General features: G+C 40.8%; 1 protein-coding gene across 2 annotated transcripts; it reads right to left on the reverse strand.

The window, feature by feature from the left end:
* Positions 1–292: 292 nt before the first annotated feature.
* LOC103708061 (ATP-dependent Clp protease ATP-binding subunit ClpA homolog CD4B, chloroplastic) lies at positions 293–10,272 on the reverse strand. Of its 2 annotated transcripts, XM_008792823.4 has the most exons (10): positions 10,119–10,272; positions 8,147–8,759; positions 5,843–5,958; positions 5,606–5,728; positions 5,336–5,521; positions 4,837–5,052; positions 4,353–4,570; positions 2,222–2,297; positions 2,054–2,143; positions 293–1,826 (listed from the first exon to the last, which is right to left on the reverse strand). In XM_008792823.4, exons 2-10 carry the CDS (start codon positions 8,709–8,711, stop codon positions 654–656), a joined length of 2,763 nt encoding a protein of 920 aa, XP_008791045.1. In that variant the 5' UTR covers positions 8,712–8,759; positions 10,119–10,272; the 3' UTR covers positions 293–653. The 2 variants fall into 2 exon arrangements, with proteins under 2 accessions (XP_008791045.1, XP_026660809.2); XM_026805008.2 differs by having other exon boundaries at positions 2,054–2,297.
* Between the last annotated feature and the right edge of the window lie 5,670 nt (positions 10,273–15,942).

Here is a 15,942-nt window from a genome sequence, read left to right on the forward strand (position 1 = left end):
AAATTTCTCTTGTAGCAGAAAGCAGTACTGGTTTTTCACAGTATACTGGCACCAAACCATGACACCGTGCATAGCTGGAGTGAGTGAAAAGAGCCTGTTAGTCTAAAGAGTTTAAACTAAGGGCCAAGGGTATGGGATGGGCTCCAGCCCTCACACAGCCCTAAACCCCATAATAATGGAAGAATGATTGGCTGTGTAGTTCAAATAGAAATGTCCCACACTCAAGACACCATAGGTTGGGCATCCCTCCTAAGATTTCAAGTGATCAAGGACAAATTTCACTAGTGACACGTATAGGCAATTGATTCACATCTAGTCTGCATAAAATCCAGCCAGTTTGTACAGAGAATCAAAAGAGCAGGAAAACAATACCCAATTTTGATATAGAACGTGGAAATACCTCGATTTCATTCTGCCATTCTTGACTTACATGAGTAGAACTAGTTGCTCTTCTTGGTACACATTAACCTCACTGTCATTACTCAAGACTGTATTCATGGAACTGTATGTTTTAAGTTGTCAACAAACTTAGAAGGGCACCAAATAAGATGATTGGGCGGCTGCTGCTGCTGCTGCATCGTCGAAGCCTTTAGAAAGACTGAATATTAACATCAAACTGCTCAACATTTAAACGGCACATTGATTATTACACTTTACACAGGAATAGCTGGGGGCTCTGGTACACCAGTTGCACCACTAAGAACTGTAACATTCCCATCAGAATCGATATCCACGATGGCTGAGTCTCCCTCTTTGATCTCTCCAGCAAGCATCTTCTCCGCCAAGCTGTCCTCCAAGAGCCTCATTATTGCCCTCCTCAAAGGCCTTGCCCCATAGCTTGGGCTATAACCTTCCTCCACCACCCTGTCTCTAAATCTCTCTGTAACTTGAAGCTCTATGTCCTTAGCCTTCAGCCTCTCAAAGACCTCTTTCAGCATTATGTCAGCAATTTCCTTCACCTCAAGCTTTGTCAGCTGCCGGAACACGATCATTTCATCTAACCTATTCAAGAACTCAGGCCTGAAATACTGCTTCAACTCCTCTGTAACCAGACTCTTGATTCGGTTATAGCTGCTGTCCTTCTCATCGTAATCGAGATCAAATCCAATTCTACGCCCTCCCTTTTCGATCACACTACTGCCAACGTTGGACGTCATAATTAGCAGGGTGTTCTTGAAATCCACAGTTCGTCCCTTGCTGTCTGTCAACCTCCCATCCTCCAAAATTTGAAGCATCATGTTGAAGACATCAGGATGAGCCTTCTCTATCTCATCAAAGAGGACAACGGTGTAGGGGCGACGGCGAACTGCTTCAGTTAGCTGACCACCCTCAGTGTAACCAACATAACCAGGAGGTGAGCCGATGAGTTTGGAGACTGTATGTCTCTCCATGAACTCACTCATGTCCAGTCTGATCATAGCTTCCTCGGAGCCAAAGTAGTAGGCAGCCAGTGCCTTTGCCAGCTCTGATTTTCCCACACCAGTTGGACCAGAAAATATGAAGCTGGCAATTGGCCGGTTGGGATTCTTGAGCCCAACACGGGCTCGGCGGATGGCACGACTTATGGCTTTGACAGCCTCATCCTGGCCAATAACACGCTTGTGAAGGGTCTCCTCCATCTTAAGGAGGCGATCTGACTCATCGCTTGAGACTTTCTCCACTGGGATTCCAGTCCAAGAAGACACAATGTGTTGTATGTCTGCTTCTGTTACAAGTGGGCCCGAATCACCTGCCTCACTCTCTGCTTTGCTCCTTTCTTTACCCTTGTCAACTAGGGCTGATATCTGTGCCTTCAGTTCCATCTCCCTATCACGCAGCTCCCCAGCCTGTCAAAAAAAATATTTTAACCCAACAATATTAGATATATATTAGGTGGGATAAGGCTGGCTGATTAAGGTGAAACAACTGTATAGCCTAAAAAAGAAGTCAGTTCAAACAAACATTGTTTGAAAAGCAGCATCTATCTCACAAGTTCATTGTCAGCTGCCAAAATGTTTGATGTTAATAATTAAACTTGATGTGATAATTAAAAAATTGATAGTTAATCAAGTACCTTCTCAAAATCTTGGCTACGGACAGCTTCATTTTTCTCCTTGGTAATCTGCCTGAGCTCTTTGTCAAGTTCTCTGGCCTCCTCAGGAAGCTGCCAAGGACAGGTCTTGCTTATACACAGTAACTGCAAAGAAACATATTCTTTAAATGGGAAAACAAAAGACCATACCTGTGCATGGCGCAGCCTAACACGAGAACCAGCTTCATCAATCAAGTCAATTGCTTTATCAGGAAGGAAGCGGTCACTGAAGGAACACAAAAAATGTATAAGAAAAAATCCAATAGAAAGCAAGGGGAAAAAATAAATTGAGCATTGAAAATCTGCTGTGCACAGAGACCTGATTTTATGTTAGAAAAACCCTTTTAAAAGAATATTTTCAAGCCATTATGTAAACTAGGGGGAAAAAACACTCCATGGTCGTCAGTTATTAGTCCAAGATGAAAAGGAATCCAACATACTAAAAAGTTGATCTCTTAGGGCCTGTTTGGAAAATCCAGCAGGACTGGGTTGGATTTCCCATTGGATCATGAATTACACAGTTTATTTAAATAAAGCCCATATCAACGCAACCCCTCGCCAGTCCAAATCCTATGGGTGAAAAAAAAAGGCACAAGTCCTTTTTTTTTTCATCATGCAGTCCAACAGGCCCATAGATGGGATTTAAGCCAAGCCTAGGATGGGCCTTTAGAGAAAAAAGGGCTGAGCAGGCTAACAGGCCCGATTCCTATAGAAAATTCAGCCCAATCCTGCTGAATTTCCGAACAGGCCCTTAATAGTAGAATGAACCTGGGGGTCAAAAGTGTGCCCCTTAAGCCTCTTTTTGGTTGCACGAAGAGAGAATTATTAAACAAGAGGCTGAGTTAATGTAAGTCATCCTTAGTAGCTTTCCCCCATGTTTTATGTGCACCTTTCACTTTCTACAGAGGTCAGATGAACCAAATTTGTAGTTTGTTTTACAAGAAAAGCTCATAAAATACTAACTATTTAGGTAATTGTTTAACTGTCGCATGATTTGCCATAAAAACTTCCTAAAATCTGCACCTACAAATTGTAAATGAAACATAGGGCACATATTATCCTATCCTGCAACTCTTGGGATGTAAGCTTTTGCAAGTGGAAATGCAAAAGATGTCATTCGTCATCCCATTCTACATCCTATGAAAACAGAGGATCAGTACCACATACCCAGAACAATGTGCTAATTTACTAATATACCATTTATATTTGAAAAAAAAAAAAAGTTGAAGCCTTTCAAAGGAATATCTGCCCTCTTAACTCCATATTTGAAGTAGAAAATACAGGAAAGTGACAGCAAATGCAACTTCTTGAAAAGAAAATTTAGAATTTCGTTTCTGTAATAGAAATTTGAGTAAATTACAAAAACCCTCCTAAGATTAGAGATAAATAACACCAAGGACCACCCTCTTTATATGATACAGCAAAGCTTCCTAACTTGGACAGCATTTTTCAGGTTTTTGCAATGTCGACAATTTCAACCACCATTTATCATAGGTTTTTTTACTTGGACTTTGAAGTGTCCTGCTTGTGTCAGCAACAAGCATCTAATACTAGGTTTTTTTTCTTTTTTCTGTTTTTGGTCATGAAGAAGACTCTTTGTTTCTACTATTTGACTCTTAAAGCTACGTGCAATTAACAACATCTATAATACAAAGTAGTAACTAATTATTAACTTAAGTACCTTTAAACAACTTAATTAACCTTAAATTTAACAAAGAAATAACTTAAACAACTTAAAATCATCAACTAGAATACAACTAAGGACTCCTTAATATTATGAATATTTATATACACATACATATGTATATATAAATTTCTGTATGTATGTCTCCACACTATGTCTGTGTTTACATACCACACTATGTACGTACATGCCCATGTATATAGACAAATATAAATGTACTTGTGTATTTAGATACATGTAAAAAATATACATATAATCTAGGAGACACTTGGCACCTATGCCAAGTGTCCAAGTAACGCTGCCATATAGCCTCACCTATGAGCCTCAAGAAGTTTTTTGGCGAGCCCCACCTTAAAGTGGGGGGGCAAAATGAGCTTTAAGCACGTGTTTTTATACAATATTAGGTAATATTTTACTAGTGAAGAAAAAAAGGCACACATCAAACCTGCCACCACCACTTACAGTTCACCCAAGATTGGTAACAGCATATAACAAATGACAGCATTTATGAGGAACCTATGCCCTGATTCTGCTTATTAAAAGAAAAGATTAACATACAAAATCTTATGCATTGAAACTGGGTTTTGTGTCACAAACCTAATGTATTGGTATGATAATTGAGCAGCAGCAACTAAAGCTTCATCTGTATAACGAAGTTTGTGGTGAATCTCATAGCGTTCACGAAGCCCTTTGAGGATCTGTATTGTTTCATCAACTGTTGGCTCTGGTACTCTTACTGGTTGAAATCGTCTTTCCAAAGCAGGATCCTTCTCAATGTGCTTCCTATACTCATCGAGTGTTGTGGCTCCAATACACTGAACAAAATGAACAGAACTTGGCTTACTGTGGCCAGTTACTAGCATCTTGGAACTCCAATTACAATTTATGAAGCAGAAACTAATGTGAAATTGTAATGTTTCAAAAAAAATCAAAGGCTTAATTAAATGCTTTTCCAGTGTTAAAGAGAGCAAGAAGAAAGAGTACTCCAAAACTTTAATGAAAATAACCAACCTAAAATATAGAAACGACGACAATTATGGGCAGAAGGTAAAGAAAAAATTTACATGAAATCTATTAATACCTGTAGTTCACCTCTTGCAAGAGCTGGTTTTAAGATATTAGCAGCATCTATTGCACCCTCCGCTGCTCCTGCTCCAATTAATGTGTGTACCTCATCAATAAAGAGTATTATCTCATCACTTTGCTTTATTTCATCCATCAACTTTTTTAATCTTTCTTCAAACTCTCCACGATATTTTGTACCAGCAACAAGGAGTCCCATATCAAGGGTAATGACCTGGATTTTTCAAAAGAAAAAAAGATAATAGATAAGTCACAAATTAGCATAGTCAAAAGTCAATTATTATAATTGTGAACCAAAAAGAGTGATAAGAAGGAATCAAAAAATCAGAAAGAGCCCCAACATTGTCAGATGTTGCACCCAAAAAATCAAAAACAAAGTTCAAATACATGAGTGACTGACATCAGGCAAAAGACAAGTAAATCCAAAAATTACTAAAGAAACAGAAGCAACTGAAACCAGTAGATGATAATTAATTGAATACAATAGTCAAACAAACCTTCTTTCCTTCAATTGTTTCTGGAACATCCCCATTTGATATGCGTTGAGCAAGTCCTTCTGCAATGGCTGTCTTCCCAACACCAGGCTCTCCAATCAGGCAGGGATTGTTCTTTGTTCGCCTTCCCAGAATTTGAGTGACACGCTCTATTTGGTCCTGCCTGCCAACAACTGGATCTAGTTTGCCCTGTAACATCATGTGGTTAGATCTCGATGTTTCAATGACAAGTACTAGCATGCACTGTAAAGGAGCAAAATATGAGAAAATTACCTCCTCTGCTAACTTTGTCAAATTAGTTCCATACTCCTCGAGCGTGGGCATCTTATTGCCACTGCTTCCACCTCCAACCCCAGCACCAACTGCTTCCGTGCTTTCACCAACCATCCTAATAACCTACTTAAACACCAGAAGCTTATAGTCCTCATAATCATTAAGCTTATAGTCCTCATAACCATTAGAAGTGCCAAACAATATATATCACAATCCGGATTAAAATTTAAAACATGCCTGCGTACGGATGTTGCTTGGATCAGCTCCGAGACTCTCAAGCACACGAGCAGCCACACCCTCACCCTCACGCAACAAACCAAGAAGCAAGTGCTCGGATCCTATGTAGTTATGACCTGAATAATAAACAAGTTCACACTTAAGAACTTAAAGATAAACAAACAAATATATGCATGCACATGAGCGCGATATGAGGCCAGTCCCCCATTCCATTGCATTTGGTCCCCATTCTTTCTCCCCATTCTGTTAAACATGCTCAATGATTTGAGATTCAGCAAATCGTAAATATAAATAGAAGCTTTGAGAGAAACAAAACTAGACCACTGATTCGGTAGATTCCATAGATCCCATCATCCTTTTTTTGATGGGGGTGAGGGGGGGATCAATCCAAGTGATCCCATTTTCTTTCTCAATTTAGTCACCTAAGAAAGATCAATAAATTGAAAGAAACATATTTAATTTTTTCCCATTTAGGTTAATAAAGAACATCTATGCCATTGACTATAATCATACGGAAACAATTTTGGTTATAATAACTTTTTATGAAAGAGAGAACTTTTATAATGCTTTTTGGGAAGGAAAAAAGGAAAAAAAGCAAAATATATACTTAAAAAACTTCGGAACCTGTACCATGAAACAGTGAAGGTATATTTCTTCTTCTCTATATACATGTTTCATTCTTTTCACACCTCTTTTAAGATTTATATTTCCAACCTTTTTTAGATCCATTAAACTTTGATATACACACATCAAGTGTTCTACTTTCTAACTACGAGTTGTTAGAATTTTGTTGCATATGCATATGAATAAGATCTTTGAAACAAACCATACCGGGCATACCATACCATACCGAAACCGAACTAGTATGCAATATAGGGATATACTTAGTATCAGTATGCCGAACTGATTTCATACTGAGCATACTGATATTGTAACAAGATGGTACCGATACAGGATCTGGTACCGATATTGCAAACCTTGCTTGTTGCTTTATATCCCAGGGCCTCTTTATATGCGATATTGTAAATTTGTAGTTTGCCCTTACATATCCATTTTGTGTTTCCCCTACTGAAGGGATCTATTTCTTTTGCTAGTGAATGAAGCATGGTAGCCAACAACCATTAACTAAGTTGGTAAGGGCTTGCCCTTAGGGGGTCCAGGGTTAGAATCCTAGATATTGATCAAAAAAAAAAAAAGAGAACAAAGGATGGTAGAATATTCCAATTCCTTTATTCCTCACAATTTTTTTTAGAAAAATCAAGTTATAAGGATAGCAATTTTTAATGAAGAATACATCCAGATTAATTTCTATAGCTCCTTTAAAAAAATATTCCAAGCAACTTTAATATACATATGTATGTAATAAAAAAAAACTTTATTGGTAAACTTTGGTAACTTTAAAACTCTATATTGGCTCCCCCAATATGGCTGGAAAAGACAACAATCCATGAGATACCACAAAGCACCCTTAAAAAAGCCAGACAAGTTTTATAGATCCATGAGGTTCAAGACTCCTAACACAACAAAAGACTAACACCAAAATATCTCTGTCAGCACATGCATGGGCTAGATGTGATGCTAAGGTCATACTATCCTTGTATAGCATGTCAAGAGATTAAACACTTCACACATACACGAAAATATTGTACAATATCACAATACAAATATAATAAGTTGACAAAATAATGTGCACTATTCAAGTAGAAAAAACTTTAAGATCCCTAAATTTCTGTGCTAAATGCTTAAACTAACCACACCACATGCACTTTCCTCGCATACATAACTTTGTTTACACATGCACGATACATTCATACAAGTGAGGATAATTCCAATAATTCCAAGTTTGCACTAGCTCTAAAGAAACTTAACACAGAAAAATCTCACTTGATTTTATAAGATACTCTGTTACAGAAACACAAGCTACATATTTAGAAGTAACAGCACAATCACTAGTAAAAACAAGCGGACAAAAGGGACAGCAGCAAACTGCATGAAATGTCAAATAACAGAAAACCAAAGATAAGAATCAAATATGTTTTATAGTGGTGATATTTAAATTTCACCACGTAATTCAATCTGACAAGCATGACTTAAAATGTTATGTATGTATTGGAAACAGGACAATAACTAGTAAGAACAAACAGAGAGAAGGGACAACAGCAAACTGGAAAAAATGTCAAATGACTGTAAACTAAAGATTGCAATCAAACATTGTCAACAGAATGATATTTACATTTCATAACATACAAAGCTTGCAAAGTTATGCAAGGATTGGCAGATTTTATCTAAAGAACAGGTTAGTACCAAGTTGGCGGGCTTCCTCTAGCGAGAGTTCCAAAACACGCTTTGCACGCGGTGTAAATGGTATTTCAACAGCGACAAAACCACTGCCCCTTCCAATAATCTTTTCCACCTCCACACGGGCATCTTTAAGATTTATACCCATTGATTTTAAAACTTTCGCAGCGATACCAGTCCCTTCACCAATAAGACCCAACAATATTTGTTCAGTCCCAACAAAATTGTGGCCTAGCCGCCTTGCTTCTTCTTGTGCAAGCATGATAACTTTGATTGCCTTCTCTGTGAAGCGTTCAAACATGGCTACAGGGACTCCTCGACAAGCCTTGGCCTGTGGAGCAGAGATATAAGCTGATACCACAGAATGAAAATCCCGTCTAGACCTGGACAGCAAATCCAAATTATTTGACCCCCTCAAGCCTGCAAAGCCTTGCAATCTGAGAGGGTGCAATCGCATGTTACACATCATTTTGGCAGCTTCCCTAGCCTTCCCAGAGCCTTTCAGCTGTCCACGGTTTCTGCTCAAAACTTGAGCAGGAAGAATAGCTGACTGAAACAAAGCACCAGCCATATCTTCTTCTAATAAGAAACAGCTGTATGGGATGTATATTAACAAAACCTGCAGGAAGATGCAATCAAACATAGCCATTAGCTTATATATTCCCATATAATACTACTTTTGAACAGAAGATATTTCTTTGAGTGAGTGAGAAATGATTAATTACTTGATCACATAAAACCTATCAGAGTGGACGAGCGATTTGTATAGGAATAAAAGGTACAAGAAGTCAAACAGAGTGAGCAAACATATAACAATAAAAGTCACAATGATCTCTATTGCAATATAGCTAACAATGTATCCGACTAATGCAACATCCAACTCAACCCACCCGCCTTGCTCTCCACAACAGTTCAAGAAAAATGGGAAGAAAATCCAAACTATGGAATGAACGGCAAGTAGCACAAGAAGAACTGGATGGTAATGATATTAACAAGGGCGAACGGTAGCATCTTAAGAGATTTCTTTTGCCTCATATTATCATTTAAAAAAAAGGAAAATATTTGCATGCAACAAGGATGACGACCGAGAGATTCATACATACAGGCAAATATTAAAAGGAGCCCAACTACTGACAAACTCACATTCCTGATAAGGATATTTACTTCTTTTGTAACTAGAAATGAACAACAGAAGCAGGCAGAAGAAACCCTGACCCTTAGCTAATTCACAGCTCAAGAGAACTAATCCTTCTAAACTTTGATAGCAACAAATTCACACAAGTAAGTTTCAAAGATTCACCACCAAAATAACCTACATAAGACAATCAGAAACCAGATCACAAAAAAGTAACCAATCTTAGAATTCTAACCCATCCCGCAAACCAAAAAATCAGCAACAATTTAGAGGACGAATAACAACTTAACCAGTATATAATTCTCAAAAAGTTAACTGCAAATCAACAAAAAAAAGCAAAGAAAGAAGCCATTCCGAATTTATAACTCAACAAAACCTAATCTTTCAAACCCCTTCTATAATCAAAGAATCAAACAAAGAAGTCTCAAGAGTTCACCGCCACATTTAACTATAGAACAGAAACAGAAACCAAATTTCCAAATTCCAGCCCACAAAGACCTAACTTTTCAAACTTTCCACAAAAATCCAAAAAAAAAAAAAAAGTTTGACCCAACCTCATAAACTCCCATACCCATCAACAAAGAAATAAGAACACGCTAGAGTATCAGTAAAAGCCCTAAAAATAGCGCAATCACCAAGGATTATGCGCAGAACGTGCCAATCCGAAGAACAGACGGAGATCCCCCAAACCTAAACCAATCCCAAAGCTCTCGGAGCCAAAATAGTTCGAAAACTTCCACAAAAACACTATCCCAGGTAAGAAATTTCATCATTTATGGACAAAATCATGCGGGGAAAGAAGCAGCAAAAACCCTAAAAAGAGGAACGGGCAGTATCGCGTACCTTGAGCTGAATCTAGGGCAACAGGCCGAGCCCTAGATTGGAGGAGGGGAGAGGAGGGGTGCGGAGGGCGGAGAGAAGAAGCGCTCGCATCGTCTTTTATATTAAGATGGTGTCCGGCGAGAGGATATTGGGGCCACGTGGACGACGATGAGCCATGATGGGGTTGTCTGCTTCCCAACGCCACCCCGATTTTTATTCCTAATCAGGCAGGGGTTTCAGATGATCACCGTCCAGATTTATTTTTATATTTAAATTTATTTTTATTTAAATATAAATAAAAATTTAAGCATCTGATTAATATATTTATTAAAAATAAATAAATATAAATCCACACTTATCTAATCTATATTTGAATATTTAATTCTATTTATAGATGTTTTTAAGTTTATATAACATTCACCAAAAAAAACATATCTATATTAACAATTATTAACTTAATTTACCATCCACTTAATAATACCTTTGATTCTATGATCATAAATTTTAATCATCTAATTTGCATCCGTGCGTGTGTGTGTGTATATATATATATATATATATATATATATATATATATATATATATATATATATATATATATATATATATATATATATATATATATATATATTCAGTATCTAATTTATATTCATACATGTTTAAAATAAATATAGATATAATTTTTTTGCCCCGACTAAAATCTATATTTGTATCTATATTCGTTAAATAAAATAAATATGGATATAATCCGATCCGGTTTTAGCCATAGAACTAGGAGGAGGTGAGCCAGGATCGATAAATAGTGGAGACCCGAACTGGATTCTCAACTTATTAGATTGACAATTATCCCTTGCCTCTTACTTCCAAGTTTTTCAATAATAGATCCCATTAGCTATTCTGATTTCTTTCATTCTCTTTTCATCATATACTTTTCATATGGCACTTCAATGTACAGTATAATAATCACATTGCATCAATGTTGTCCATTACTTTTCATCATTTTAATAGCTTATGATAAATATTACCATTCAAAGGTTGGATTATTGGAAAATTATAGTCATTATTTCCGATACCAGCATATCCAAGAAGTGTCTTATGATCCTGAACCCATACATATTTTTGTAGATCTTACTGTAACAGATTTGTATCCTTAATGAAATCAGAGCAGGCCACCAGCAAGCACGTCGATTATTTGATATGGCGATACATATTACCATCTGCAGATTTCTATTTTCGAATTACACTAATGATCTAGGACACTAAATAAATCTAGATCAAAATTAATAAATCTAAATATTGACACAAGAAAAGACTTCGATTCATTTGACCTATACTATTTTCATCCATGTTTTTTGGGCATTGCCCTCCTTATTTTTATTATCATTCAACCCATGCTAAAGACTTTTTCTAATAAGTGAGGCTTATGTCTTGCTTAGAAATCATCAAACCATCTGTATCTTTTCTCTAGCACTTACTTTTCCCCTATGATGCCACTTCCAGTGAGTAATGTTTTCTCTAATTCACTTGGTTTTAGGATGAGGCTCTACAGTATGGTGGCCACACTTCTAATCTTATGAACTTTCATGGTTTTACCTGTCTTGATATCCTGGTTTTTATAATGAAGTTGCCTTTCGACACAAGTTCGGTTTAAGTGTTAATTGTTTTCACACATTTCACCCCAGAGATGCATCTCTATTTCATCCACTGGCCTTAATTTTATTAATGATGCTTCTAGTTTACATTTATATTTGATTATCAAATGCTTACAGAGTCGTCAGCCACCATTGCATCCTTGAATCCTATCTGTTGGTGGAAAAATGGACCACCCCACAAATGTAATTATAGCACCCAAATCCATCAGCAAGCTCGAGCTCATCCTAAGTGATCGGGCTATTCCGCTCTCGAGCTCATCCTAAGTGATCGAGCTCTTCCGCTCTCGAGCTCATCCTAAGTCATCGAGCTCTTCCGCTCTCGAGCTCATCCTAAGCGATCGGGCTCTTCCGCTCTCGAGCTCATCCTAAGCGATCGGGCTCTTCCGCTCTCGAGCTCATCCTAAGGGATCGGGCTCTTCCGCTCTCGAGCTCATCCTAAGGGATCGGGCTCTTCCGCTCTCGAGCTCATCCTAAGTGATCGGGCTCTTCCGCTCTCGAGCTCATCCTAAGTGATCGAGCTCTTCCGCTCTCGAGCTCATAGACCAGAGAGCCGAGACCAGAGTGCCGAGACCAGAAGGCCGAGACCAGAGAGCCGAGACCAGAAGGCCGAGACCAGAAAGCCGAGACCAGAGAGCCGAGACCAGACGGCCGAGACCAGAAGGCCGAGACCAGAGAGCCGAGACCAGAAGGCCGAGACCAGAAGGCCGAGACCAGAGAGCCGAGACCAGAGAGCCGAGACCAGAAGGCCGAGACCAGAAGGCCGAGCACAGCAGGCCGAGCCCATGCCTTAGCCAAATATCCAATTTCCACCTAACCCTCTAAGGGACCTGACAACTCCACTATAACCTGCCACTATCTCCAAGCCATCAAGGCATAAGATCTTCGCAGGTATTCGGCACGACCTGCCATTAATGCACGAGACTCTCTCAAGTCTCCGATGCACTCAGTCATTTAATGAACACGGCCCAAGACGATCTCCGGATCACTGAACCATCAGAACGTATGGCTCTCCCTGACCGCCGGTTCATTCGGTAATAAATGCACTTACCATCCACGGACCCCAGGCCCACCACAGCCGGCGGTTCAACCACTCCAACAGGTCCGATCGACCGTGACAACTCCCTGATTCCGGTCTGATCCGGTCCCGTTCTCCATTACGCCATTAATGGGCCAAATCGTGCCCAATTATTACAAAACAGGACAAACCTCCTGTCACCTCCCAGGTAACAAAAATCCTCCTATAAAAGGAAACCTGGGGGGAAAAGGGAGAGAGGACCAAAAACAAGAGAAAAAACCCGGAGCTGGAGAGAACCCTCCTAGACCGGGGGAAAAAAGGAAGAAAACAGCACAGACACAATTGAACACAATATTCTCTGTCTTCTCCACATACTCTCTTCCCTGCTCTCTCCACATACTGGCCCCCTCTGACTTAGGCATCGGAGGGCCGGCGCCGGGGAGCCCAGCCACCGGCTTTTTTGCAGGACAGGACAGGACTGGACGCACCACCCCTCTTCGGACGCTCCCACGCCCCACGGTGGAGGACGCAGCCGGCCGGCGCACCGCCGTCCGCCCCCTGTAGCAGCGGAGCTCCTCCTTCCCCGGCTTCGCGGCGGCCCCCGGGTCCAATTTCCAGTAACACTATCCATTACCTGTGCTAGCTTTGCTTGCTTGTAACCCTCAAATGAAGCAGAGTACTTCACTAATTTGACTAGTGGCTTTGATCAGGCCGTCAATGGCGGTCTTAGGGTTGGAAAAGTGAACGAGAAGAAGAATTAGAGATCAATACCTCAGCTTCGGTGATAGATCAATGGTGGCACAATGAAGTTTTCTAGCAAAAAATGAAGGGAACATGTGAAGAAAACTCGAAATAAGTGGCAATGGAGGATAGATTTGATAGTGGGATGTCTAAGGTGAAAAGGGTGACTTGTTCTTACAGAAGAGCCCTAGGGCTCCACTCAAATCAAGCAGCCCTAAGGTTCCCTACACTCATAGGAAAGGGGGAAGAAGAGGACTCCTATTGGGAGTCTTCCTCCCCGCCGTACGTGCAAGGCACATAGGGTGGCCCAATGATCGATCCAGACCAACCTAGGTCGAACGAGGCCCAAAATAAAAAATATGAGTTCTCGCATGGTTATGTCACGTGATCGACCCAGGTGATAGGTTCAGGGTGCGACACTAATGCACCTTAAGATGGATCAATCTCAAATGCAAGGTGAAATTGGTTCAGGAATCTGATAATAAGTTCAAAAGAAAACTAGTGTTTGCTCAACTAGTTGGCACCCTGCTCTCTAAATGAGATCGCTGAGTGGTGCTCAAGCAATATTATAATTCAATCATTGCAGTGATCATTGTAGGAAAAGACTTCAGGTGTTCCTTCAGATGGACTTTTTGAACCTTTAATGCATGCATTCCATTAAAAAAACTTTACCACCAACCTAAAAGCTTACCTGCAGTGCAAATCACCAAGGGCATAAACAAGCAGTGCGGTTATATCAACCAAAGATCAAGAAAACAATATAATCTAAAAAGTTACTTTAATTCACAGTATTTTGATGGTCCTGGATCAGATTGATCCAAATGTACTTTACAGTTAATGACAGTGCTGCAGAAAGAAGGTTTATAAAGACAGAATGAAAGATGTGAGAACATGGTGCCAGGCTATGGGGGGCCTGATATTAGGGTTTGGGGCACTTCCTGCCGATCCAGGGTCCGACTGGGAGATCTCGCCGGTGTTATCCAGCAGGAGCATGAGCCAGGACCGGACTACACTTGGATCTGGAGGTCAGGGCTTCACCCGAGGGCTGCACTCTTCCTATGGAAGGTGGCGTGGGACCGTCTCCCGACGAGAGCAGCGCTGAGTAGGCGAGGATGTGAGATCCCTGCGGAGTGCGGGACATGCAGTGTGGAGGAGTCGGTCGATCACGTGCTTTTCCAGTGTACGTGGGCGAGGTCGGCATGGCAGTGGGCAGGGTTCCCGCAGGAGGTCTGGCATGGGAGGCCTCAGTTTTTACAGACGATGCAGCAGTGGTTGGCCCGCCCTCGGACATGTCAGGAGGCTATTCGAGCGACTTGCACAGCACATCAGATCTGGCTGGCAAGGAACGCTCGTACCCTCGGTGAGCGCAGGGTGTCACCGAGGTTCGTGGTGGAGCTAGCGCGCGTTCAGGCATTGGAGATCAGATCCTCTTCAGATGGACCTCTGATAGCTCGGGACACCTGGGGTTCTCTTTCTGCTTCGGCAGCTTCTCAGATGGTGTTCTTCACCTGGGAACCCCCACCCCCGAGTTTCCTCAAGGTCAATTTCGATGGATCGGTTTTGGATGGAGGCGCGCGAGGTGGTGCGGGCTTTGTGATACGGGACCCGCACTCCAGAGTCGTGGCAGCAGGGGGCTGTCAGCTGTTCGGCACGTCGGTCCCCGGGGCAGAGTTACGAGCTGCCTGGACCGGTCTTCGATATGCGAGGCAGGCTTTGCAGGCTGGCTCGATTGTTTTGGAGGGCGACTCAGCCACTGTCATCAGTTGGATTCAGAAGGGGCTGAGGGGTGAGGGCTCAGACCACCCCTTGGTTCGGGACATAGGGATGATGTGTGGGGTTGGGGTGGCCATTCAGGCCAAGCATGTATTTCGAGAAGCCAATGGGGCAGCCGACTGGGTGGCTGCCTTTGCGGCTCATCATTCAGGATACACCCTGTGGGTGGGGGAGGGGGAGCTGCCTCTGGCTCTCCGTGAGTTAGTATTTTTTGACTTTATTGGATGTATTCGTACACGTTTTGTATGAAAACCCGCTTTTAGCAAAAAAAAAAAAAAAAAAAAATGTGAGAACATTATAAAATACTACAATAAAACATGAAAATTTGAGGGATACGGTATATTCCAGATACTCAACTTCCAACTAAGAATAAAGTATCGCTCGACTCATCCAATTTAAGGGCACAAAGAATGCATTGCAATTGGAAACTTAGGTCATCAGGAGGAAGTTTTTGCATGGCTTTTTTTCTCCTAAATGTTAAAGAAAAATATTCCAGCAGCTAGGCACAGCGATGGAGGTATTACTTCAACCCAACATGCCATGGGACTCCTGGAAGGATAGAGAACACAAATACTGGATCAGCCTCCTACGGCACAGCCTCCTACAGCACCATGAGTTATACTGTATCTCAAACGTCATCTGTTAGATTGATAAGAATGATGCA

This window comes from Phoenix dactylifera, chromosome 14, assembly GCF_009389715.1.
Source record: "Phoenix dactylifera cultivar Barhee BC4 chromosome 14, palm_55x_up_171113_PBpolish2nd_filt_p, whole genome shotgun sequence".
In the NCBI taxonomy this organism is placed as follows: Eukaryota; Viridiplantae; Streptophyta; class Magnoliopsida; order Arecales; family Arecaceae; genus Phoenix; species Phoenix dactylifera.